Raw genomic sequence first — 26277 nt, 5'->3', positions numbered from 1 at the left:
TTGCTAATACCTCATGAAAGATTTTACTTCACCTTATTACACAAAGTTACATAAATCTATGTGCAAAAATGCACAGTTGATTAATGTTGACTGTTTACCAGATACACTTTGTTCTGAGTCTAGTTATGAATACACATATAAACAACAATTCTGAAATAATTTAAAAGAAAAAATATAACTGAATTTATACAGATATTTTAAAATTTCTTCCACCACCATTTTTACAGACAGGAAACAAAAATCTTGCAAACATATAACATATAAAAGATGTTATAGATAAGCAAACTTAACAAGAATGCCATGCAATCGTTCCCTATTTACACTTTTTTCCTTCATATTCCTTAAACCTGATATTTGCCCTTTTATTCTTAAAAAAATAATTATAGAAAAATACAATATGTTAGCTAGAGTTTACTTTTTCCACTGGATTTACTGCAACTATAATTTGAACACACTAAATTATGCACTTCACAAATATTTGATATGACCATTTGCTGCTATCTGCACTGCAGTCCTGTTCCTGTTTCCAATGAAGGGAATGACAAAACTCTCCTAAGCTTCAAAAGGTAAAACTGCACCTCACTTTATTAACTATTCTGACATAATACAAAGTAACATCAGAGGCTTTGGTTCTTTATTTTAATTGTTGGAAAATGCAAATCCCAAATTTAGAATTTTTATTTAAGCAAAGCAAAATACGTTATCATCATTTGGTTTAAATCTAAACTGACTTGCTTTTCTTTTACCTATGTGTAAAAAGATAATCTTTTATTATTACAAGACTACTGTAAAAACTAAGGCTTATAAATGCTCTTAGCATGACATGGCATGCAAACACTATGCTTGCCATTTAGGTAATGTCTTCAAAGAGAATGTCTTGCTCAAATACACTCTGGTCATTTTTTTCGTAAGGTATAAAGAAGTTTGCGATGCAAACTCCCAGTAGGAGCAAGCCATTGAAGCAGAGTTTTGGTTTTAAATATGCATTTGTCAAATTCAAATTGAAGACAGCCATAGCTATTTCTCTGCATCTAAAAGTTACAATAACTTTTATTTGTATTAATATATGGTTTAAACAGTCATCAAAAAAATACAAGAGGGGTAAGCACTTCTTCCTACATCTCAGAAAGACAGGCTGGAAAGCTCCAAGTTTGTAACCATGTACAACCCAAGAAGACTACATGGATCATCTTGCAATCAAGGTGGTCAAAAAGTCATTTATATAGCACTGAACCAGCAACCTATGGCTAACCATGCAAGGAGTCCTGGTATCTAGAAACTATTTAAATATGCAACTACAACGAATTAATTGGCTAAATGCTGCTTTAACATCTCCTGGCAATTAGAAATCTGGGAATGGCCTTTCACAGTACTTTACCTCAATGGCAAGTCTAATTTACTGCTGTCTCTATTACAGAAACACCCAAGCTTGGTTACAGAGGAATAATTGCACATGCTTGTCAGGAGTGGTAGAAATCTTGCTACTTTGTAATAATTAAACAGAGGCTTGTAAAAAGAATACCTTCAGCATATATAGAGAAAAAAACCTGCAGTCTGCATTAGTAACTTTACATTCAGCATTCAAAATAAGTCATAACAGAACACCAATGGCAGCAAAATAACTTAGGGCTTTAAAAGATCTTAGTATCAGCTACAATCTTCTACCACCTACACTGGCACTGAATAATTGAAAAAAAAAAAAAAGCATGCATTTAAATAGCTTTTTAATTCACAGATGTCAGAACGTATGAAGTGCATCTTAATACCCAACTCTTTCAGCAATAGAAGACTATAATAATGTCACCTTACAACAAATAGCTATTTTTACTAAAAATCTATGAGCAATCACTCCAGGCTTTAACATATTATACCAATAAAGACATGAAGCCAATATTGCACATGTACAAAACAGCCAAGATATGTAAACTTCATATTTGGCTTCTGTTTGATGAATTACTTATCTGTCTGCTGCGGCAGAAGATAAGAAAACTGATATTGCTAACTAGACTATCAGGAAATAAGATGGCACGATATAAATGATTTTATTCCACTCAGAGATAAGCAAGTCTGCTCCCACGAGTCTTTGACCAAGAGTGATCAGACTGAACTAAATTTCCTATCTACTCTCAATCAGGTTTTAGAAAAAAAAAAAAAATCAACCAAACTCTATTGCTCTACTATCTAGGAAAACAAATGGAAAGAACATCCCATGCTCTGCCCTCCCCAGGCACAACACTGCACCATGGCACTGCTGAAAAGTTTGTTGCTAAAGGATTTAATGCTATAAAGATAAGATACATTAATTTAACACACACTGGCATAAGTTACACAATCTGAAAAGTGCCCATTTGATAAAACCTCCAGGTAGAACCATAAAGGCAGCAAATGTTTCTCCTCAGAACCGAAAAGATGTTTAATAATCTAGTTAAAACATCCTAGAAACCAAAACTGAGAACACCTGCAAAAAGCAGTGATGCCATCCTGCGCAAACATGGCCTTGCCCTAGAGGCAAAGTGATACTGAAACATTTAGTTTGGATTGCAAGTTGGTATTTAATGTCAAAACATTCTTTTGGTTTCATCCAAAGCATTTGTGACCCCTGATAGGGTATGCTACCAATTTCTTTAAACCTTTAATTTTCTTGCTATTTTTTGCTTCTGGAAGCTGGCACAAAACATTTACTAGAGCTTTTATTACAGACAATTCAAATGGAAAGTTAAGTGTACAGCTTGAATTCATAGGTGCCTGTTTTCCACTGGTTGTCTTCTACACTGATCATGTTGCGCTCTGTGAAAGTAACCCATCCTTCCGAATCGATGAGAAGGACCGTGTTAGTCCTGAAACAACAGAAGGGTAGAAGCTTAAGTCTTGTGTTCATGATACACATTTGCAGAGTCCCATTTCTCATCCTCAAAGGTTTCAGCTCATTCTTTTTCTTGACCACATCACCACCACACCAGCAGGGCAGAAATCATCCCAGTAAGTTTAAGCAGGCATTTTGAGTCCCTTCTGTCACTCCACTGCTCCAATTCCCTGCTGCACTCGCAGCAGCTGACACAAAACTTCTCATTTAGAAAGTATGATAGAAGGTTAAACTTGATTTAAGTGTCAAGTGTTCCATTCAGAAGTAGCATACACCCACACTTTTCTTCACAGCCTACATGTTCCCTGATGGGTTATTCATATCAGTGGCACTCTTCCATTCCTTCCTTTTAAATCCGTTGTCCATTAATATTTAAACATCATTAATTATTCTCACAGGACACTGATACATGATCATAGAGAAATTTTTTTGTCTCTTGGAACCTTCCAAAGAAGAAATCTGTTTTCATGAAAAGCAGATTCCATTCATGCATCTGTGCCACTCCATATCAAGTATGAGCTGTTGTTTCTCTATGGATACTGCAGTACCCTGCAGACAGAGATGACTGTCAGAAGTAGGAATTTTTCACCATCCTGATGTGGTGGCCTTCCCCAAGACATCTCACAGTTGTTCACTCATGTAGAAACTGCTTCATTTCCTCAGAAGAATATTGTGAGGCCTAACTAACAGCCTCTATTCACTTAGTCATGTTGCTAAGGGAAAGGTAAGTATGAGCATACAATTACAGTAGCAGGGAAGACTTGAAAGACAGTGTTAATTCACCAGTAAGAGGTCAGGGCTTCTCCTGAGTTATCCTAGTTTCCTTTGAAATTGCTAGACTGCAAGCTGTGAAGCAAAGGAAGAAAGATGCTGCTTTACTAATTTAAGTCTTCATAAGCCATATTTAAATTGTTCTTTGAATGTATTTTACAGAGATACTTGGTTTTGGCAGTGTTTTCTTTCTCAGAATACCAACTTAAAATACTTACAGAAGGGAGTGCTCCCAGCTTCACAATTTACATCCTACAGAGGAATTTCCTACAGAGGAAATACTATGGCTGATTATGCCAGAGACCAATCTGACAAAACTGTTGGCAGACTTTTAGAGGAGGAATTCCCTATCAGCAGCAACAGGGTCCACCTATAATTTTGTCCCATGAAGGATAAAATGCAATATTCATTGCATTATTCTATTCTTGTAGCTTTAGAACAACAGTCTGAGCAGAAAGTAAGAATATCTCAGTAAAAACAGCAGCATCAGTTAGGGATAAGTGGAAATACATGTTGTTTTGGATAACAGTAACAGGCTTCTAATGTATGAAAATGGCAGTTACATATTACAGTGACATGCCTAAAGAAACCTCTGCAGATGACATTCTCTCACTCTTGAAAAAGAAATTCTGTAATTCTGCCGTATCTTTGGTAAGATCAAAACTAGAGGTGGTCAGATCCGCTACTACACCGGGGAACTGTATTATCTTGCCTTAAAAAAACTGAAGCTATGTCATACTCCCCACCAAAGGTGAACTATGTGCACTTAAAATGCTCATCAGTAGTAAATCTAAAACACCAGAATACTGAGCAAGGAAATAGTTCATTGAAGTAATATCTAAATAAATTTAAAGCAATCACTATATAAGTAAAACTCACAGCAGTATTGCTTTAATTGGAGATACACTTTGATCTGTTTCTGACTATGAGGTTTCTTACCTTGTTCCATAACCTGGGCAACGAACACAAATAGCCGCATACTCGTTTAGTATAGGACGTATGAAATCCTTCCCTTGCTCTTCAATCGCAGGGTCTGGTAATTGACTGAAAAAAGAAGTAATAAAAATATAAATATTGAATTTTCCAATATTAACACATCCATCCCTCTTAAAGTGAGCTGTGTTGACTGGGTTGTTGATAAATATCAATCACTTTTCAAAAAGTACGAAAGTGTGAATTGTGTTTGAAACTAAAGAATGAGGAAAACCAAGATAAAACAGCTTGTAAGCTCTTTCCCAAAGAGATTCTTTCAAGCTTCTGAACTTGTCTCACTTTAATATTTTTTGTATCTTGACAAATTTGTCACTTTCCTTGTTATTCTTGGTTTGTCTTTCTAGTATTTTGGTTTAAATTTAAAATATTCATGATCAAGTAATTTGAGGCTCATCACATAAACGAGCATCTTTCCAGTTAGACTCTGTGAGTTCTTTTTGTATCAAAGAAAGACCTTTCTGCTTTCTTTGACCTTATCTGGAATACCTGGAAAACACCCAGGACAATCCCCAAAATAAAATTCACAAAGATGCATCAGGCAACAAGGTGAGCTAAACCATCCAAATTTCTTGACATACATTCCTATCAAAGCTTGAAAGATGTTTAGAAACATAGATTTATTATAAAGCATGTCAAGCTTTGCTTATTGTGACTAAACAAGTAGCAGCATCCCACAGAAGAGATGCTAAGGTCTAAAAGATTGCTGCAATAACCCTACATCCATGGCTTTCCACTCACATCACCAGAACATACTCTTAAATGCTAGCCATGAGTACGGCTTCTTATTTCAGTAAAGATTCCAATGTTATTTATCAAATTTATCAATTTAGCAGCAGGTTTTTATGTTTGAGTTTTAAGGTTCTTCCATCTTCCAAAAAATAATCTTATTTCTGCCTCCTAGAACAGACCCATCTATAATTGTACCTATCATACTGTAATAATTCAGCAGCCTATCAGCTGTGCAGTGAATGTTGGGAAAAAGGGCAGAACAGAACAGACTAATCAATTCAACCTCATTTTCAGAGCTCATCCTGACCTGTAGAGGAGACTGTGCAATTTGTTATACTCTCTCTGACCTTTACATTTAACTGGGATCATTTTCTTTGTTGCTGTGGTGGAGATGAGGACCTCGGGGTGTTTCAAAGAAAAGCAAGAATAAGTGTGAACAGAGCAACTAAGCTCTCCTGATGCCTGTGCTGGGCATATGGGTGGGGCATACCACGATGTAACAGAGAGGACACATAGCAGGACACTTCAACCCCTGAGAATCATCAGCTTCTATCTCATATCCCACCACTGACAACTCCTGTATGAGCACAATGGGCTCTCCAGCTTAATGACCCTAAGTAGTTTTAAGGAGCCTGGAAGGAGTGCAGTGCATCCCTGAGATCACAGTCAAAGGTAGGGCTAAAGCAAAGAGGGGATAAAGGACAAAATCCTGTATCAAACAGGAAAGAAGGGAATTCTAAGAGTAAACCACTTAATTCCTGCAACATACACAAAGGGATCATAAGGTAATATGCAATAAGATATTTTAAGAAAGTTCAAAGCTAGTGCATATCCATGTGTTCAAGATGAAATGATTTTTTCATAACAAACATTAAGTGTGCTTTGGAAATATTACAAACTTAATTTTAAATATTACTTTTTGTAAGTAAGTATTTCCATTTTATAGTCAGATTATTTCAAATGAGATCCTACTGAATTACTGAACATTAAGATCGCTTGGACTGTAATGTATCTTGTACCTTTGTCTTTTTACTAGTAAAAGGTAAAGTGTAACATTTTTTATGAGAAATCTCTTCATCTGGTATGAGATGAAAAACTAATTAAGTTGGCTTAATAGACTTCCCAATTACTACTCACTGCACAGACGTCTCATTCTTACATATTTTGAACCACTGAAAAATGCCACAAACATGAATACTGGCATTAAAATTGACTGATAAAGGTAGGAAACTGGACCTATATACCAGGGACAGCTTTGCTTTAACACAGATCACCCCATACACAGGTGAAAGTCAGGCAAAACATGAAAGATACTAGATGGTGAGCAATGATATAAATTTAGATAACAGCACCTCTTTTACCCTGCTCCATGTCTGGACATCGAAATGGTATAAATTTCCCTTACTTCTAAACACCTAGCTTATGGGCTCAGATTCACTATGCAGCCAGTCATGAGTGCAGGACCCTTGCCTACATACTCAAACTCATCTCTTTGGAACTTCCTGGACCAGAGACCTACAGCAGAATTCTGCAAATACACCCTCAACTCCTTCCCTCATTTAGCCTAAAACAACTGCACTCTGAGGAAGGCAGCTGGTTCTACTTTGAAAATATCTTGCTTCTCCACCCTCTGTCTACACTCTGGTTAACAACACAGAGTAGCTAGCAGCTGCTGATGCAAACCTGCTCATGTAAACAAGTGTTTACCCTGTGTGCAGTAAGGAACTGAACCTTACCCTGAAGTGAGCCTCCACAAAGCTTACAAGCAACTTAGAAATCCCTTGTTTTGCACTTATTACCCTTACTAAGAGAAGTGCAATCTTTAAAGAAAAGGGCACAGAGAAATCAGTGTACAGTCTATCCATACCAAGACTGCAGTAATAATGTTTACTGTGCCTGCTGCTTAAAAATCAATATTGTTGAAAGTCTCTTTGGAGAGAAAGAATCTTACCTTTCCTCTTTATTAGCTAAGTTTAGTCAATTAATTTAAGACTAAAGTTTCTTTTCTGTCAAAATAGTTTCTAGATGCAACTTTTAAAATTGCCATATCGCATTATGTCCTTACGGCTGTTGATTATTCATCACTGTGAGAAGCTCCTGCACCAATTCTTCTTTGGTAAGGTCTTGACTTCTCTTGACCACTTCTGTAAAAAGTTGCTTCCCATATTCAAGTTTCTTCCATGGTGTATCCAACAGAGAATTACTCAATCCATGTATTCCTATACATAATAAAAATCCATTAACAATCAACTAATTACAGATCAGTGTCTGTAGAACACTTCTAGCTGCACAGGATCTATGCACTTACTAAATAACGTTCAAGAAGGTGGTGGTGGTGGAAATCAATTTAATTGCAAGGGGTATTCTGGTGATTTGCAGTTGTCATTACATATTTCACAAATTTTATTAATGTTTAGGTGACTCCCCAGCTAATCTTTTCCTGCAGGTAAACTATAAAACACATGCCTCATTCCTAAACAGGAGACTACAGCAGGTATGTATCTTGCACTAGGCTGTGCTTAGGCACTTTTCTGTGCTAACATTCAGTACTTTGTAGTTTTACTCTAATGCATATTTGCAGCAGCTACTTTTAACCTCTGGTTTGTCAAACTGCGAAAAAGCTACAACAGAACTATATGTATTTTTTGCAGTGTTGCCTTCTCCAGGTTAGCCACATTAATCAATTTATTTTTGCCTCTGATATTACTCTTGAAAACCACTGAAAAGCAAGATTTGATAATAAGGAGCTTTCCCTTTAGAAGTACCCTACATTTCTCAGCCACAATTCAAACTAAGCACAAAGATTAACAAACCTCATCTCTCCCTAAAGACAGCCACATACACAGAAAAGGAATTAGTTTTTGAGGCATGGAAACCAGAATTACCTTTGCTACAGTCTACAGATAACCTAAAATCTGTGATTCAGTTTCTAATTACAACAAGCAGCCAGACTGGGTTTTTTAAGTATTTGTATTAAAACCTGCTTTGTGCCTGTAGCTGTACAAAATCTAAAAGCTATTTCCAAGAATTTATGCTGTGATTGCAAGAGTAGCTATTTGCCTACTGGCAGCAACATGTTGGCCATTAACCTAAGCAGGCAAAGTAAGTCACTGTCACTAACTTTTATCAGCCAGCTACGCTGCTCAGAGCCTTCTGTGTGCCCTTGTCCATTTAAATGGGCTTTTTGGTGATGAATTCTGAAGTACTGTTCTCTATAGTCGCTAGCAAAGCCCTGGATTTTGAATATACACCTGATAAAATAAATAAAAAAAAATGCAATTAAGCTAACTCTGTTCTTAAGGGAGCACAGTCCCACTCTGCCCTTCACACTACTGGGTAAAGAGATTTAGGGTCAAATCCCTGAACCTTTGAAAAATTCATTCCTCAAGACAGACTTCTATCTTTCAGTCAGAGTTACCTAAGGAGCATTCCACCAGCTGTGGGTACACTGTCATGCACAGAAGCTTTTAACAAACTATTGTTTTTTTACAGAAATTCTTTAGCAAAAACATAAATGAATTTAAGGATTTTTTTCTTTTAAAGAATGCAAAGACCAAGTTAGTGAAGACAGTGCTTAAGTGGCCGAGTTACTAGAACAATACAGCTACATTCTGATTCCTTTAAAATAACAAAATGTAATATTCAGACTTTTCTGAAGAAAACCTACCAGCATTTAGGAAAACAGGTTCTGGTTCTCCTTTGTTTCCATAGTAGCAAATTACATCTCCTTTGGTGGTACTGAAAAATATAAATAAGAATTTCTCCTTGAAAAAAACATCAGCTTCTATGTTTGATTATGCTCTAAATCAATGCAATTGTCAAACACAGCAAGATGCTTCTCCCACTACTACTCCTATGATACCACAGGCCTGAGATTGATGAGTCGTATTACTCTCCTCCTCACAAAACACTGTATTACCTATATCACTGTTAAAGATCACATTATCATATTTAATCATAACTATAATAAAATTCAGTAAAATCCGAGAACTGCTGCATGGAAAGTAGCCAAGCCTAATGACAAAAACCTGTATGGTTTTTAATAACTGACTAATTAGTTACTTGGGGAAAGGAGGCATGTTAAAACAAAAGGATGTCATCACAGCAAGTAACTTTTTCCCCATCATCTCTACTGAACCATTACCACATTTTAAGAGGCTGACTACTCTGAGCTGTTTCACCTGACAGAAGCACATTTTGAAGCCCACTTATGGCAGTGTCATAGGGCATGTCTGGGTCCTTGAAGTGACAGATATGCATTTTCAGGCTGTTGTGAGATAACTTTATTGTTTGTAAATTCCCTTCCTAATTGCAGGTACTCGTTTCAGCAGTCACTCTCTTGTGCCTAGTGTAACAGGGCAGAGGACTTCATATGACATTCAAAACCAGCTTCCAACACTGGAAGTAAATGTCACTTGGCAGAGGTGAAATCAGCATATCTGAATTGCATAGATTTTTAAGCTGTTGTATTGATATTGACAACACAAATACCAAACCAACTGATAAGAAAAAAAAAATCAAGAAAGTCAATAAGCTTTGTGTGCTTGTGGGAAATGGAGCATGGGAAATGGATTGCTATTAGATGGCTCACTCTCAGCATCCCTCAATCCCATCAGCTGACATGAAACAGTGATTCCGCAGATTGCTACCAGTTGGTGGGGTTTTTAAATAAATTTGCCAGGACACAGCCATGAAACTATATAATGTTATACTTCCCTCCAGTGATTTACTTGCTCACAGTGGAAAAGTGTCCTATTCAAGTTACTTACAAATACACTGATTGTAGTTCAGCTTTTAATGTCCTCCAAGCTCTAGCTTCTTAGAGAGCAGACAGACTTTCTAAATGAAAAAGAAACAAAAAACAGCCCCAAAACCCAAACACAAAACTCGCAGTTAAGATTGAATTTGGATTGAATAGCATAAAACATAATACAGTAGAGAAGCTATTTCCAGCTCATTTTTTTCCTAAGATAAAACCACATAGCTGTGCCTGAATGCAAATAATAGTATATAGAATGCAATCTCATTAACAACGTACTAGAAGTTAAATTGCTCTGCATAAGTTTAGCATCCACTACTCAAACCTTAATAAGAAGCAAAACAGCCTTGATTTAGCTGTTTATATTCTTCTTAAAAAGCTATTCTGAAAGATGTTCCATAGCATCCTCTGCAAGACGGCCAAATGAAGAGGGAAATATTAACTTAATTATACAAGTCAGAAGAGGCAAGAGGAATAAAAAAAACTCCACATAAAGTAAAAATAAAATTGTCTTTCCTCCTCTGTGCACTAGTCTGTCCCTCCTGCACACTTGATACTTTTCTGACCTTACAGAAATACATCTAAGTGTTCCAGTATAGTTCAAAGACAGTAATTATAGCAGGGGGTATTTGTGTTTTGTTGCTTTTATTGTTAAATATCATGACAAGCTCTCAGTTACTCAATTTACAATTTACCTACTTGTTAAAAGAGATGTGGCATTTTTTAAGTCACTAGAGGAAAGTTCAGAAGACTTATTTTCCTCAACTTTGTTTTTATTTTCAATATTAAGATCCTTGTTCACATTTACCTTATGCTGATCTCAACACTCTTCACTGACCACCTCAACTCTCCACAGATGACTGCCCACATCAGAATCATGCTTTAGTTTCATCAGGGCACTGAATACCAATTGTTTCTTTCCTATTCTACCCCTAATTCTTATTCACTAAAGTTTTCTACTAGTCTCTGGTAGAGCTCTCATGGAAATATATTATCTGTGATTCAGTAAAATATTCTTATCCATCAATAAAAGTATATTAGTGCAAGCCTAATGGTTTCTTTACCCCATTTGAAGTATTTGCATTGGGAATACCTAGATAGTCCATAACAAAAGTTGCCAAAACAAAATAGAACGGAAACACAAGACAGGACCACAATTTCCTTTCCTTAATGTCTCGAGATGCAAATTTCTGTTCCACTATCACATATTAACTTGTGTATGTGACCCATTTATGGAATCTGTTAAAAGTGTTGCATTTTCTTAATGAGAGACAAAAGGGTTTTTTAAATCATGATCTTTAAACACACTAAGGCAGAGAAATACAGCATTTTTAATGAATATGAGAAAGCGATGCTGAAAAGTACAGGTGGAACTGAAAAAGAATTCAGTTAGGAACAATCTGAACTTCCCTTCTATTTCTTGAGACTCCTTCAGATACAAACAAGTTCTGTATTAAAATTTACATAGAATAAAAGGTATAGTTTGTTCTTGAGCTGGCAAAGCCAGCAACAAGAACAACAACTGTTTTCACCAGATGGGTAACCTTTTCTTTGTTGAATAAGCTTAAGTATTAGAAATAAATTACTGGAAGAGTGGGGAAAATCTAATGAAATATTCACCCATTAAGCTGGTTCAGCAAACTTTTTGCTAGTAGATGTGTCTGCAGAAATATTTGTATCAGAAAAATGAGCAAAACTTATATTTCTAAAACCATTTTTATAGTTATGCCATAGGCAATAAGAAGTCTGACTCTTTTTCATATTACTAGCTCCTTTAGCTATATAACTAAGATATTTTGCCTTTAAGGTAGATGGAGGTTATTACAAATTGTTTAAAATTTCAAATATAAGACTCCCATACACTCTTCCCTTCACTGGATTCTGTCAGTTCTTCAAGAAGTAAAAAAAACCTTTAGATAGCCAGAGAAATTAAGCCATACTTTATTTGGCTTCAAATACTAAGCTACATACCTGAGATGCCTGGGACCTTACAGGAACAAAAAAAGAATGGAGTTCAAAGGATCAACAGTTCAAAGGATTGAATCCCCTGACAGCTAAAAAGGACAGCATTGAGCTGAGCTATCATTAATAGATCAGTCTGACTTCTTTGTCACAGTCACATGCTAGGATACAAGAAGTTTTACACTCGGTATACACTGGGACACTGCACTTGCCATAAACGCAGGCAAAGAAAAAACAATGTGCAAATAAAGTAGCAATTAGAATACATAAAATACTTGTAATCTATTTAAACAAATAAAGCAAAACTGATGTCTGGGTTTTGGGTTTTTTTCAGTTAAGACACCAGTAACTACACAGACTATTTTATTGGTGCATTAAATATTATCATTTCGAATTGTCAAAGCTGTATTCGCTGTAGGTTGTCTGCAAAGAGAAAAGATCAAAGCAACTGTTATCCCCTGAGGTCTGAAAAGATCAAGTTTTAGATATAGATTTGGACAAATAGCCCACGGAAGCCCCTGAACACAAGTTCTGTCATAAATGAGACTGCATGCTGAACAAGTAGGCACTACTGACTTCCTTCAGCAATTACTTTTTAGGTTGAAGAGTATTACCTAGCATCTGTCCTGCGATTCTTGTGACTGACAAATTCACTAACAAGCTCACCTGGAGTTGAACAAAAAGATGGGAAATACATACAAACTGCAGGGTCTCTAATTCAGGACATCTGTAACTCATTTTTTCTACATTCCACATTCCTCCAGATGTGTGTTTTCTATTACCCCTAACTTACCTCCACTGCAACACTGCTGCTGTCTTCTGTCAAAAGACTAAAGCTTTCTAAGAGACTTCTGAAATGAAGATACTTCCAAAATTCAGTTCACTGTGCTAGTCAGCTTCTCTTTCTTTTAGTATTTGGCTCCACCTTCTCTCTTCCTACTGTTTACAGATAGTCAGTACTCAACATCAAGGCAGAAGCCAAGGTGAGAAAAAAATTATTGAAGCCTGATCACAGCAATAGCCTCAAAATCCTTGCCTGGGCTCAGACTCCATTTACTCTCAGCTTCACACATACAGGTACCCAATTCACTGAAGAAGGAGTAAAGGCACAATTAAAGTGATGACAATAGGACCCAGCAGACTTTTATTTTTTAACACCCCAACCATACCAGACAGCAGAAATAGAAGAAACTAAAACTACATAAAAATTATGCTCCTAAATACATAATTCTGTCAAAAAAGAGTAAGCAATAATAAAAGTTCTAGGAAATACTCTAAGGAGTATAAATATCAATAGTAATGGATTCTTCACAGCAACATGGAAGCCACACAGAGTTTGCCACAATTACTTCCTAATGCTGATGAAATATAAGCAATGTCATTCTGCATCAGTGCCCTGCTTCAACTTCAAGGTGGCTGAGTTATGTTCAACAAAAATATAGACAGAAAAGGAAAGAAGAAAAGTAATGAGTCAGCAAAGCTCCACAGGGTGTGGTTATCACCAAGGGATCACTCCACTGAGCACTGAGCTCTGATCTTCTAACAGGGGAGTATTTTACAGACAAGGACATTATGTTGTTTAATGAATAATGTGTGTGTGTATTTTTTGTAAAAGGACAAAAGATGAAATTGGCAGCTTGAAATGAAGATCAGTAATTTCACCTGAGCAGTATGGCTCACATATTCTTTTCAATGTTTATGAGATAAGAGAAAACTCCTTCTGTTCTGAAGCTGAAAACAAACAAGCAAACACCAAACCACCAACTATAAAGCCCAAGTATTTTCATACATATTTCTTCTAACAACAAATAAAATGGTGAAAAGAATACTGCTGGATAACCGCAGCATACAAAGCCCGCTTTGAAGCAGTACTCTGATTTTGTTGTCAGCATCTAAACATTTCTTTGGTGTTGTCCTAATTTTTTGAGCCAGGCAGAAGCTGACACCAGAGGGAAGAGATAATATAAAGAAGTTCCTCAGAAGTTTTTTTCCCTCTCTTGACACTGGAATGTCCATCTCATTAGACTTGCAAATGACTGAGGATCTACGCAGTAATATTTCAAAGGTGGTACTACAGAACACATTAGAGAAGTACCTGGACATCTCATTTGCATGAGGAAGTCACAAGCAGCAAGACTGATGTACCACAGAAGGTGGTATTAGAACAGACAATCCATAACTTGCAGAGCACATGATGACTTGCCCATCTACATTCTTTCCACACCAGCAGCCTGGCCCTATCCCACTTTTCACTGCTAAGGATCCTAATCTCTGGAGAGCAATCAAATCCCTCCTACACAGCCTCGTATTGATAACCATACTGAGTAAGACAGCCAGTTCCCAAAACCTAATCACACTGTCCAGCTAGTTTAATCTTACAAGGCCCTACACTACAAACCATTCAGTTAAACCCCAAACACTTTCTTCAGCTTGCTTTTATCTCAATGATGCTGCTACATCACTAATCTACCATAGATTTCCTTATTAAAAAAGGAAAAAACGTATATAGTGTCTCATGATATTTAAATATAAACACTTTGTGTATTACATATTGTATTTTCGTGCATCTATTCCCCTCCCCATACACACAACCCAACCCCATTGTTTTGGGGGATCTGCAGTTTCAACTGGAACTCAGTCCTAAAACCTATTATTAGCCAAACTTCACTCTCTAGATCAGAACATGAAGAATAAGTAGTAATCTTCATTTTCAATACATTACCAAATTAGTCAGTGCAGGTGATCATATAGTTTACTATATTTCCCCTGGAGGGGTTGAAAACCAGTCACAGGGGAGAGCAGAAAAGCTTAAATGAAAGACCTTTTTCTGCACCTCCTTCCACTTGTTTTTGTTAGGGACAATTCATTTATTCCTCATGGAGAAAGTGATTCACTCCTATTACACAGGGACCTTCTTGCACATAAACAATATGGGCTCCACTGGCAACTTATCAGAGACACTAAACTTGCTGGGAGACTGACAAGAAGCTGCCACTTCAGTCTGTCCTTCAGGGCAGTCTGTATCACATACTTGGCCATACAGAATACAAGCGAGATGATGCCACAACAGCCTTAATGCAAGTATTGAGACACTCAGCAAAGTCTGAACAACTGTAACAACACAGACATAAACACAGGCTTCCCCACAAGAAATGCTATCCCAATCATTGACAAAAAAGAGCTCACTATTACTTCAGATATTATCACAAAGGAAGAAAGAAAACTGCTCTGAATCTTAAGCAGACATTTTTTTAAGAGACCGGTCCAGCCTCCCATAAATTTGTTCCTCTCTAATCAGATCAACTGACAGTCAAAATTAAAGGAGCAGTGACACTGCCCTCTTAAAAGCTAATTTTGCAGCCACACAAGACTCCAAATAGATTTGCCATATGCCATACATTCAACATAAAAGTACATTTAGTATAACGTGATAAGTATTCATGACTTATACTCAGCAGGTATAGCCAGATGATACACTGAAAAGATGAGAAAAGTACTCAGCATTTTTATCAATACAGTGTTCTTATTAAAACCAGAAATAAATAGCATTAAAATTGACATCACGAGATACCAAAGAGCAAACAGATCACACTAAAAGTGCCAAAACCCATGCACATTTAAAATAAGTCACACAAAACTGTGGAAATGAATGCAATTTTACAACCCATATGGTCGTTTTCAGCACTCCTCACATCACTGCACCTGTATCACTTAGCACATTGTCATCATCATAACAGAGAAAAGATACAAATTTCTTTTCCTGAAATGTGTACCTGAAAACACAAACATTGTAAATCTCAATGTGCTGCTTACAGCCATAAGTATCATGTGCTAAGATATACTCCTCCCCAACAGTGCTTCATTTACACTTCAATTTGAGTTTCCTCTCCATTTTCCACCACACTAACAGAGCCAATCACTATTTGTTAATACATGTTAAAAGCTGTCTTCAATCTTTACTTTGAACAGTAACATGGTCCAACAAAATAGCATTCACCACAATAACATTTTCTATTTACAGAGTGTAGCTTCCATTTATATTTCTCACAGGAGTACTTCTAATTTCCTAAAATGACAAGTTTACATCTCTTATAGAATTGCTCTGCATCATTAGCTTGGCAAGAATTTCATTTCATCAGAGTATCCAAGGCTAAGGATATGTCAAAATGGAGAAGTTAATCAACACATACAGCTTTCAGAGTCATACTCAGCAAGGAATTATGACCTGCATCACCGCAGAAAGACTATTTGGTTGAGCATACAATCCCCTATCAGCCCCGCATGGAGGAATAAACAAATAGAAGCAGCATATGAATAATGTCCATTTAACCCATTTTAATAACATTATACTAGCAACCATTATGACTATTCCATTTACCTATATTAGAACAAAAACTCAAACTTACTTACTGCTTGTTATGAATATCAAGTTTGCTTGAAAATATATTAAGACTATTTCTTCTGTCATCTTTTCAGTTATAGACAGCCTTGCAGCTTTGGAAGGCTAGCCAGGTAGCAGAGAGCACAGAGTCAAATTCTCTGGCCACGGTAAAAAATAATGTAAGAAATAGAAAAATATTGCGAAGTCTCTGGTGGGATAATGAACTTCATAAAGCAGAGAGTAAAACCAACATAAAAGCAGCAAACCCTGCATTGCCTAACCTGCTTCTGGATTAAACTCCTGGAAACAACGTACATGCTTATTTCCAAGCAGGCACTCCTGGTGCCTTCAGGGGTGGCACATACTTGCTTTTCTGCATTCATCCCTTGAGACTTTGATCACCTACAAGAGTTTCACTTCATTTTCCCATTATAACATAGCAAATTTATAAAAAAAAAAAGAAAACAAATAGCCTGGCAGAATTTGAAAGAAAGGATTTCCTTAAAAAAAGACAAAACACTTGCAGGAAAGTAGGACTGAAAAGATGATGAAATAACTGGGAATTTTGAGCCACCAGCTGAAGGTGGTCTAGTACAGAAAGTAAAAAATGTAAACACGGGCCAGGTCAGTGATTGGGTCCTTGAAATTTTTTTCACTGAATACAACAAACACTGTGCCCTTCTGCTTTAAGCATATGTGGTTTCCCAGAAGCATTCAGAAAAGGTGAGCAGGTGAAGGCCCTGCACCATCAGGTTGTCTACTAAGATAAATGCTTCTGTAGGAAGTGTACCAAAGCATTAGTGTGTTCTTCACAATTTATACTTGCTTATGGTCATGAAGTGTGCATCTAACTGAGCACTGATATATAGCCTGGAGATTACTTTAGTCCTGGACTGCCATTCTTCTGAATCAGGCATAATGCAAAGAAAAATCAGCATATATATTTGCGAGTGTACACATGCATGTGCAGTGGAAAGTATTGTGCCAGCCACATTGACTATAATGAAGTGTCCAAGGTCCTTCCTTCAGCTACAGGAACTTGAAGAAGTTAACATATTTGTTATGTGCTGATTCTTTTTAATGTTTCAGCAAAGATTAATGATACAGCCACTTGACAGGAATAATGGCTTGAAAGCTTTCAGCTATTCTAATCCTGCTGCAGAGCATTCAACCTCTCAGAGGAAAAAAGGAAAAAAAAAAGAAATCTGAGAAATTACAGAGCCAGGGTTTTGTTTTCTCCAAGACACAAGCCACACAGCCTTCAGTGTAAAGACTGACTATGGCCTATTAGGGAGTCACAAGAAGTTTTGAGGGAAGCAGTGAACAGAATACAAGATAGCCTCCAGTGTTTGAAAGATGAAAATATAAAAAAGAATTATGAGTAGAGTAACATTAGGACGTTACACACCCAATTAGAAAAAAAAGAAGAGATCTAGCATTAGTCTGTGATGGGTTTCTGTGCTGTTATACTTCTGTACTAAGAAAGTCACTGCTGTTATCTCTCTCCCTTTGACATTTGACCTGTCACATTTTATAGACTTACTTCAAGTCAGCTGCTAATAAATTAAATCCATTGTAAAGATGTCCTTCTACTGAGACTTTCTTCAAGTAAGTGTAGCTGTCCAGATCTCCAGTCAAGAAGTTTGTCACAAGAGCACCTAAGAAAGAGAAGTACATAGAGCAACTTACATGCATGAATTCACTATTCCAACAGACCGGGTATAACAAGCATTAAGACACAAGATTCTTGTTACCAACAGGGTACAACAGGGGGGAAAAAGCACCTACCAAAACCCCACAACAAACCAACCAACCAGCCTTTAGAAGTCTTACAGCATTGTATCATATTCACATTAAGAGCTTGACTTCTATTTGAAGAATTCAGTCAAAAGCTCTTGGTCAAAAGTTCTAGGTCAAAAGTTCTACAGAATTCATATTTACTAACTATTCTATACTGCATGGGCCTTTCCTCTCCTTCCACGTTGCCAAACTCTTCCTTGTCTTGCTTCATTTCCCCCATACATGACCCTAAAATGAAATACAAAATGGCAGGGTTCATTTGTTTCTCTGTGTTACATGTTTTGCCACTGTAATATATTCCCAACACAGTACCTTATGACAAACAGACCTATTTTTACTTTAGAAAACCCCTGCAGACGTTCCCTTTCAAAAGAGTGTTTCTTTTTATATTATTTCTGCTCCTCCAATTTATCAATGTGTAAGGGAGAAGGGACTACAGTAATCTCAGGCTAACCTCCAGCATAATCCAAGCTGCATTGTTTCCCTGACTTGGGTGTTTGAACAACATATACGTCTAAAATAGTCTAATGTAAATCTAGCTCAATGCTTGTCTAGTTGTTCTGACTGTTAATTAGAATTACTTTCAAGAGAAGACAGTTGGTACTGCATTGCTTGTTTGAATGTAACTTCAGGCTCCAGGCACTACATCTTGTTTTAATTTTGCCTGCTTGATTAAAATATCATTATCCAAGTCAAGCTTTGAATATCACACAGGTATTCAAAATCATCTGTTCACAGATTCTGTTTACAGCACAATAATCATTTTATTTGTCCATAAAGTGGTGTTCATTGCTATTTTTCTGGGACATTAGGTCTTGTTTGTCCACTTCCTTCTTTTTCTATTTCTATTCCTTCATACCTCTTCCTTTTGCATTTTGATCAGTCTTTGGCTGCATATAGTTTGTCAGGGCTGCCAGCTTGCCTTTCTTACTTATTCCCAGCCATGTCCCACCTTCTTTTCCTTCCTCCATATCCAGACCTAAAGAAATAAGTAAGAGTTAGGCTATTACATTAAATTACAAAAAAAAAAAACAACCCAAAAAAACCCCCTCAAGCTTAAATCATAATCTCCTAATGCAAATCCTGAGTCTTGATCAGGCTGGATAAAATGAAGGAGGTCCAAGACTGTCTTTCTCGACAAGTGAGGTCAGCCCTCTTAAATTATCCACCCTCTAATTCTGCACAATCAAACATTTATCAAGTTACTGCAATAATTCATGAGATAGAATGTGAAAACTAAATGTAAAGGCAAAATTATAAGCTTTGCCTATATGCTAAACTACATATAAAACTCAGTAGGCTCAGAATGCTTCTTAGCTCAAAAGCAACTCTCAGAAGATTGATGTGATCTGAAAGCTTAAACTCACACATAAACAGAAAAATTTAGAGTTAGCTAAGAAACTGATAAAAATCTTGGACTCTGGTTAACAGTAATTTACATTGAGAAGGGGGACCCACAAAAGTGTAGACCACAAACTCTTGAAAGAGAGTACAAGTTAAAAAAAAACAACCATTCAAAGCACTACCTGTTTGTAATGAGCTCATGTTAACCTGAAAGCATTTAATAGAAAACCAAAAACTAGTTCAATATAATATGTACACTCTCAGAAATCTTTTAATCCCGAATCATCATTTGAAGATCAAAAGGACAGGTTTTGGATACTTATTCAGAAACTCCTTCATTTCTTCAGCATCCAAAACTTCAATATCAAGTTTAGCCATATCATTTCTTTACACAATACTTTTATTACTGTTTCTCTACCTTAACAGAAAAGCACACTGAAGGAAACCATAAAGCTTTGTTAACCAATGCCCAGTGATTACATATTCCTCTTTTCTGAAACAGATGTTAAGTGCAAAATATTCCTTTCATTTTTAAGTCACACAAAGAAGAAATTTGATTTATTTAGCTCCAACTTGCTGCTTTTGAGATAACATTATTAAGTTAAAGGCAGTTATAGCCCATATTTTCATGTTATCTCCACAGACACACCCCCTGCATGGAGAATATACCAGTTTCTTATGCCAAATACAGACAGACCTGACAAGGGTACAAAAGGCAAAAATTCACGACCCTTCAATTTCAGGATAGCTTTTTGTTTGTTTTAAACTGCTACATAGCAGGGGAAGCAGCATCCAGAATGTCTGGTACAAAACAAACATCAGCCAGAACATCAGAAGCAAAGGAGTCATCGTGCAGTGGGAGTAATTTATCCTCTCAGGTTTCCCTGCCAATGACAATAACACATAACATCAACAAAGAGTATTTGCGAAGTCAAAACCTGGCCTTTAAGCAATGCTTTGCCTTCCACAGCTTCATTTCTGTTTCTGAGAAAAGGCAGAAGTATTGATTATACTTTAAAATGACTACAGCTTGATTCCCTACAAAGGAGAACCAGACAGCTGAATGAGTGTACTATCACTTGAACACAATGTAGACACCAAAATTAATAAACTGATGGATCAACAACTAAAATTATTCTGAAGCCTATAAATTATTAACTATTAAGAAATGAGAAAGTTTTCACTTTCTTGAGGCTTGGTTTAATGATTTTGAGTCACTATTACAGACACTGAATCTGCAGACTAACTAATTCCACCTATTTTAAAATGTATTTCAGTATATCTGACAAAGCTAAGCTAATAGTTTCTGATGGACAAATTAATCTAATATATTTCCACTGCACTGCTCATACTGCAACCAGTTAAAGAATGTAAAACTGGAAAGCCCCTACAAGATACAAAACCACAAATAAGATAATAGTAGCACAACTTGTCTTTCAAAGTTACGTCTTCCCCAGAAGTATAGGGAAGAAACGTATTTCTTATTAGAAATGCAACACTATCACCCAAAGCCCCAAAAATCTAGACCATAATTCCCTTATAAATTGTTGGTTCAAGTGGTTTCCATAAAAGACAGACATACCACTAAGGATCTCATTGCTGCTGTCCCAAAACTCTGCCGATTTGGATGGTCTGTGGTAAAATTCATCTCTATTAGCTGCTAGAATAAGCCTGTAGAAGACAAGAGGAAAGAGATACTATTACTTACAAATAGGAATGTCACAGTAGAGGCAGGAACAAAATCCAATTCTTGCCACAGCATAAACTCATTTTAAGTATGAAACCATCCTTTATCTTCACATCTCACTTTTATCATTCAGTGTAAAGGTCAAATGACTTCTGACAGCAGCCTTCTCTCTCATCTTAAGACAGTCAGCAAGCCTACCTTGTGTGAATGAGACAGCTATGATTTTCAAAGAATAACACATACAACATAAGAGACTGAATAAAGATTACTTATGCAATTCCTTGGCATGTGAAGTTACAGCTTAATTAAAGAAAACTTAAAGGTAACCCACAGATTTATAGGAAATTTATATTAAACAATAATCTGAGTGTATCTTTTTACTGGATCATTACTTAGGATCATGTAGTCACAGTATTTTTTAATCTAACTTTTACACCTAAAGTTCTATTTATGCGATTCAAAGACACAAGTCAGATGCTTTTGCCTGTAAGTACCCATTACTGAGAGAAATTTGTGATAGTCTCAGAGGTGCAGCCCTACTGAAATTCATTAGCAGTGTTAGTACTGGAAGACTAGAAATAAAATGTAGGCTATTCTGGCTGGGCTCATCCATCTTTCTAAAGTTTGCATTTTCTGTTATTCAAAAGCAATGGAAGACAGTCAGAAACTAAACTCAATGACTTACTACAACATCAAATAGATATAGGGTATCCAAATAAAAGCTTGAGCTACATGGGTTACTGGGTTTCTATGCTGAGAAACTTCAGACTGCCATTTTGAAACCTGCAGATGAGCTTTTATTTGACGTTGCTCTTCCATCAGTCTTTTTTCAATTTTTTTTTTTTATCAAAATAAATAAATAAAAAAACCCCAGTGAAGTGTAATGGATTTGGCTGATCCTAGTAAAGGGCAGAAGATAACTGTAACCTTAGGCAAGCCATGTACTGGAGACTTAGGGCAACAGGTGACTACAGACATGCTTGTGGACAACCTCACCACACCATGCCACGATCCAACAGCCAGTGCTTTCAAAGTCCTGCTCATTATTACCCATAACATGAATCACCTTTATTTCAATTGCAAGATTGTGAGCTCTCCTCATTCTCTCCAGCTATGTTGCTTAATATTTAATTTTAATGAAATATCACCTTTCAGAAACCTGCAGATATTCTTAACCAGCTCCTGTAACCTCAGTACCTTCTTCACTGTCAGTTCTTCCTACCAGCTGCGCGTCAATTACATTTACACAGCAGAAGCCAAGTTTGCTACTGTAAAGTGAAGCTAGACCATACAATTTGCATTCTAATTTTTAAGCCACAACACCAGAATCAATTTTCATGAAGTCTCATTACTTCACTCAGCATTCAAATGTACTGACATTTTCTGCAGGTTTCTGGACTTTCCTGAAAATTCATCTCTTCATTTATACAATGTTTTAAAACACAATCATGAGGTGCCAGTTGCACATTAGAAACACAGATGGAGAATTATAATTAGGCTAATACTTCAATGGCATCCCTCCTGTAAGAAAGACACTTAGTATTTTGCCCAACAAAGATAGCATCTGTTGGAAAGCACAGCGTATGTACATTTTTATCTTTTCAGTGCCAAATACTCATAACATTGCTCCTTTCAGACTTGCATTATTTTTCTCCTTCTGGCTGATTCTAGTCTTCATTCTATAGGCTTTCAGCTGGTTTACCAATTCTCTGTCATCTTGCTTGAATTTCCTCTATTTACAGCAGGCATCTTCCTTTTACAGATATTTTTTTTTAAATTAACACCTCTACTGTTAAAAACTAGTTTGGTTGAAGTACATTTCTTATTTCCTGAGGCTCCAATTACATTTTGCCTTCAATAATTCCCAACAGGAATACACAGTTTGTTTATACTATCTAAATACCAAAAATGAGTGAAATTTTTCTGATGTGACTAAATATTCTGCATCTCAAGTATAATACAGAGACTCTTTAAGTTTAGCACAAAGCTCATACAGGATGGCTATAATCAAAATAGCTTCATTTTGTCTTTTATGAAACATAATCACACTGTAAGCCAGCAATATTAAGTGACCCTCATCTTCTAATAAATTGCAAAAAGCCTATTGAGCTATTTTTATAACTAAAATAATTCAACTGTATTAGGATTTACATATTAAGATTTATTTTAATGTTGAGACAGAGATGAAAACATAAAAAATCACTCCATTAAAGCAATTTCCTATAATGTAATTCAGTTCCATAAAAGAGACTCTGATTATAGCTTTGAAGCTTGAAACATGTATTTATTTGTAAGGCGCACACAGTATAGTTCACAAAGATGTAAAGGCAGCTTGTTACCTTTGACAATAATAACAGACTACAATAAAGTGCCTGTTATACTGCACTAAACTTTACTACAAATAGGCCTGTAGAGAGAAACAGAGGAAAAAAGAGCAAGTTGCAAGGGTACAGGAAAACAGATTCATTAGCATATCACAAAGGTGAACTTTAAGGTTTTTGCTTAATTAGGTGCTTATGGAAATTGGCCAATGTACTCAAAGTCTACCTGGATGGAAAATTCTCTTAAGTGCTATTGTGATCATGTCTTAGCTTGAGAAATTGTATAGACTACAAGACAATGACAAATGATATGCAGTTCACCTTTTACACTTTTAATGTCTATTTTAGACACTTTTAGTTAGAGATGCAAAGTAGAAGAAAGCAAGAAAAGTAGTTGTAGATGCCTGTTTTAATGTGAACAAACTGGTATGCCTGCAGGTACAGGAATGCCCTTTCATTTGGGAAAACTGTTCCACGACCTCACAGTGAAATAAAGAGAGCTATAGCACAATGGAACACACACGAGTTGCCAGGAAAAATTATACTTAGCAAGAGGCTATTATAAACAGGTCTAAATTGGTCTAATGGCTGTAATATTGTTCACAGAATTAGGAAAGCTGGGTGCTATTCTGTCATGGGTTCAGCAGTAGCTCATGCTCTGCCAGGGAGGAGGGAGAGATAGGGCGCCTGGTCTGGACTTTAAACCACGACATATTCCAAACTGATATTCAAACCAATGTCCTTCAAAAAGCAGAGGCAAGGGCGAAAAAAAATCTTAGGAACAATTTAAGAAAGAACTTCTGAATAAACAAAAGCAGAAAGATTTAGTTATGGTGTGTTAATGAACAAAAGCGAACTAAAGTTATGCATCTGATGTTAAAATCAGACACCAAGAACACTACGGCCTGGCACTTACCACCAAAACAGATGGCTCAGAGTAATTTGCCTCTGAGGTATAGAGCAAGACATAATTTAAAGGGTACTGAGAATGTTAAATAGTTAAATATTCCCAAATTTGAGCCAAAACATCTCAAAAGTATTCTCCTATTTTGACACTGATAACAGGTTCTTTTCTCCTATAAATCAATAATTTTAATCTTTATGCAATTTTTTATAGCAAGAAAACTACTGTTTTACTTCTGAATATTGATCATGGCAGAAAGTTCACTTGGCAAACAACCACAGTTTACATCCAAAGGATCCTCCCAAGAGGCATCAAACTGATGAATCTGTCTTTTGCTAACTAGCAATAGAAAGTAAGTCAGACCAAATAAGTGGATATATTAATTCAGCACCAGTCATGTCATAAACAAAAACCTTTTTAAATGAGATTCCAGATACAGAAAGGAATGTGCTCCACAGACAACTGAAGTTTTGGTTCTCATTTCCTTTCTTTCTATAGAATGACATCTGCTTTTCAATACAAAAGGATAGAAAAACAAGTCAATGAAAAGCACAATGATTTGCTGCACATACTGACTCTGACAGTTTCTGGATGAATGTCAATACTTATTTCCCACAAAGCAACATGGAACCTGTAAGTATATATGAATACAGAAAGCAGTAGAATGCTACAGTCTTCTTACTGACCTTAAGTGATATTACATGTACTCAAAGATACTGATATCGGATATGAACTTTCAAAATTAAGGACTGCAATGAGAAAAAATTATTATAGGAGCTTTATTAGTTTGGGAAACTCACTGTATTATATGAACACATCCAGTAAAACTCATCTAGAAGCACAGATGCTTATTTTTGTTTTAAGCTTTGGCTAAATATTTCATTCACATGACTATTAGTTAACTACCTAAAATTTGAATTAATTTTACTGAAATAAAATTTCAACATAGGATTTTAGTTGCAAGCAGATTAGAAGGAGGGGGAATCATAGCATGGTTTGGGTTGGAAAGGACCTTAAGATGACCTAGTTTCAACCTCCCTGCCATGGGCAGGGACAGCTCACACTATACCATGTGTGTCATAGTATACTGTTGCCTGGCTCACAAGACTGACCAGCACAAATTAAGAGAGGATAAAATAATACAAAGTGGTTAATAAATGCAATACTTCTGCTCTACTGCCTGACCATTACTTCCAAATTTAAATTGGATAAATTCAAATTGTTGGTTTCAAACTGAAAGACCTAAACATATCTACTCTACTACAGAGAAGGGTACAGCTACAGCTGTGATGCCCCAAACACACGATTCCCCTTGGTTTAAATGATAAAGTAAAAAGCCAGACTTTCAGACTATGAATTACAATACTTAAAGGATGTATCCTACATGACATTATAGATCACCATCATGTCTGACATGTCCGTGAATGCAGAGCCCAAGTCTTCTGACACAGTCTGAAAACAAAGGGTTCTCAAAACATTATAGCAAGTCCTCCAATGGAGAAAGTCATGAAATTAAACATTACAAAAGCATAATCAAACACATACACTGATTTGAGTTTGTAATTCAAATTTTGGCTACAAAAAGAAATTGAAAAAAAATTAGAAAAACAAGTCTGTTTTAACTATAACCATTGTTACCTGTATGCATTTTTTGAAACTGGTCGGGGGTCAAATTTGAATAGAATGATGCACATTGAAAAATTGATGTTTAAATCTTGCTTCTTCCACAAACGCTTAACACAAGGTCATTCTGCAATAGCCTA

General features: G+C 36.3%; 1 protein-coding gene across 2 annotated transcripts; it reads right to left on the bottom strand.

Annotated features, from left to right (window-relative positions):
* On the bottom strand, nucleotides 1-26277 carry TANGO2 (transport and golgi organization 2 homolog). Of its 2 annotated transcripts, none has more exons than XM_005147739.3 (8): nucleotides 26153-26277; nucleotides 21185-21273; nucleotides 19118-19237; nucleotides 18002-18116; nucleotides 9024-9094; nucleotides 7422-7575; nucleotides 4574-4678; nucleotides 1-2837 (listed from the first exon to the last, which is right to left on the bottom strand). In XM_005147739.3, the coding sequence occupies exons 1-8, from the start codon at nucleotides 26206-26208 to the stop codon at nucleotides 2717-2719; spliced, it is 831 nt and encodes a 276-aa protein (XP_005147796.2). In that variant the 5' UTR covers nucleotides 26209-26277; the 3' UTR covers nucleotides 1-2716. The 2 variants fall into 2 exon arrangements, with proteins under 2 accessions (XP_005147796.2, XP_030903737.1); XM_031047877.2 differs by lacking the exon at nucleotides 1-2837 and adding an exon at nucleotides 2854-3709.

Source organism: Melopsittacus undulatus, chromosome 12 (genome assembly GCF_012275295.1).
Source record: "Melopsittacus undulatus isolate bMelUnd1 chromosome 12, bMelUnd1.mat.Z, whole genome shotgun sequence".
NCBI classification, from domain to species: domain Eukaryota; kingdom Metazoa; phylum Chordata; class Aves; order Psittaciformes; family Psittaculidae; genus Melopsittacus; species Melopsittacus undulatus.
This window is presented reverse-complemented; position numbering and strand designations above follow the sequence as displayed.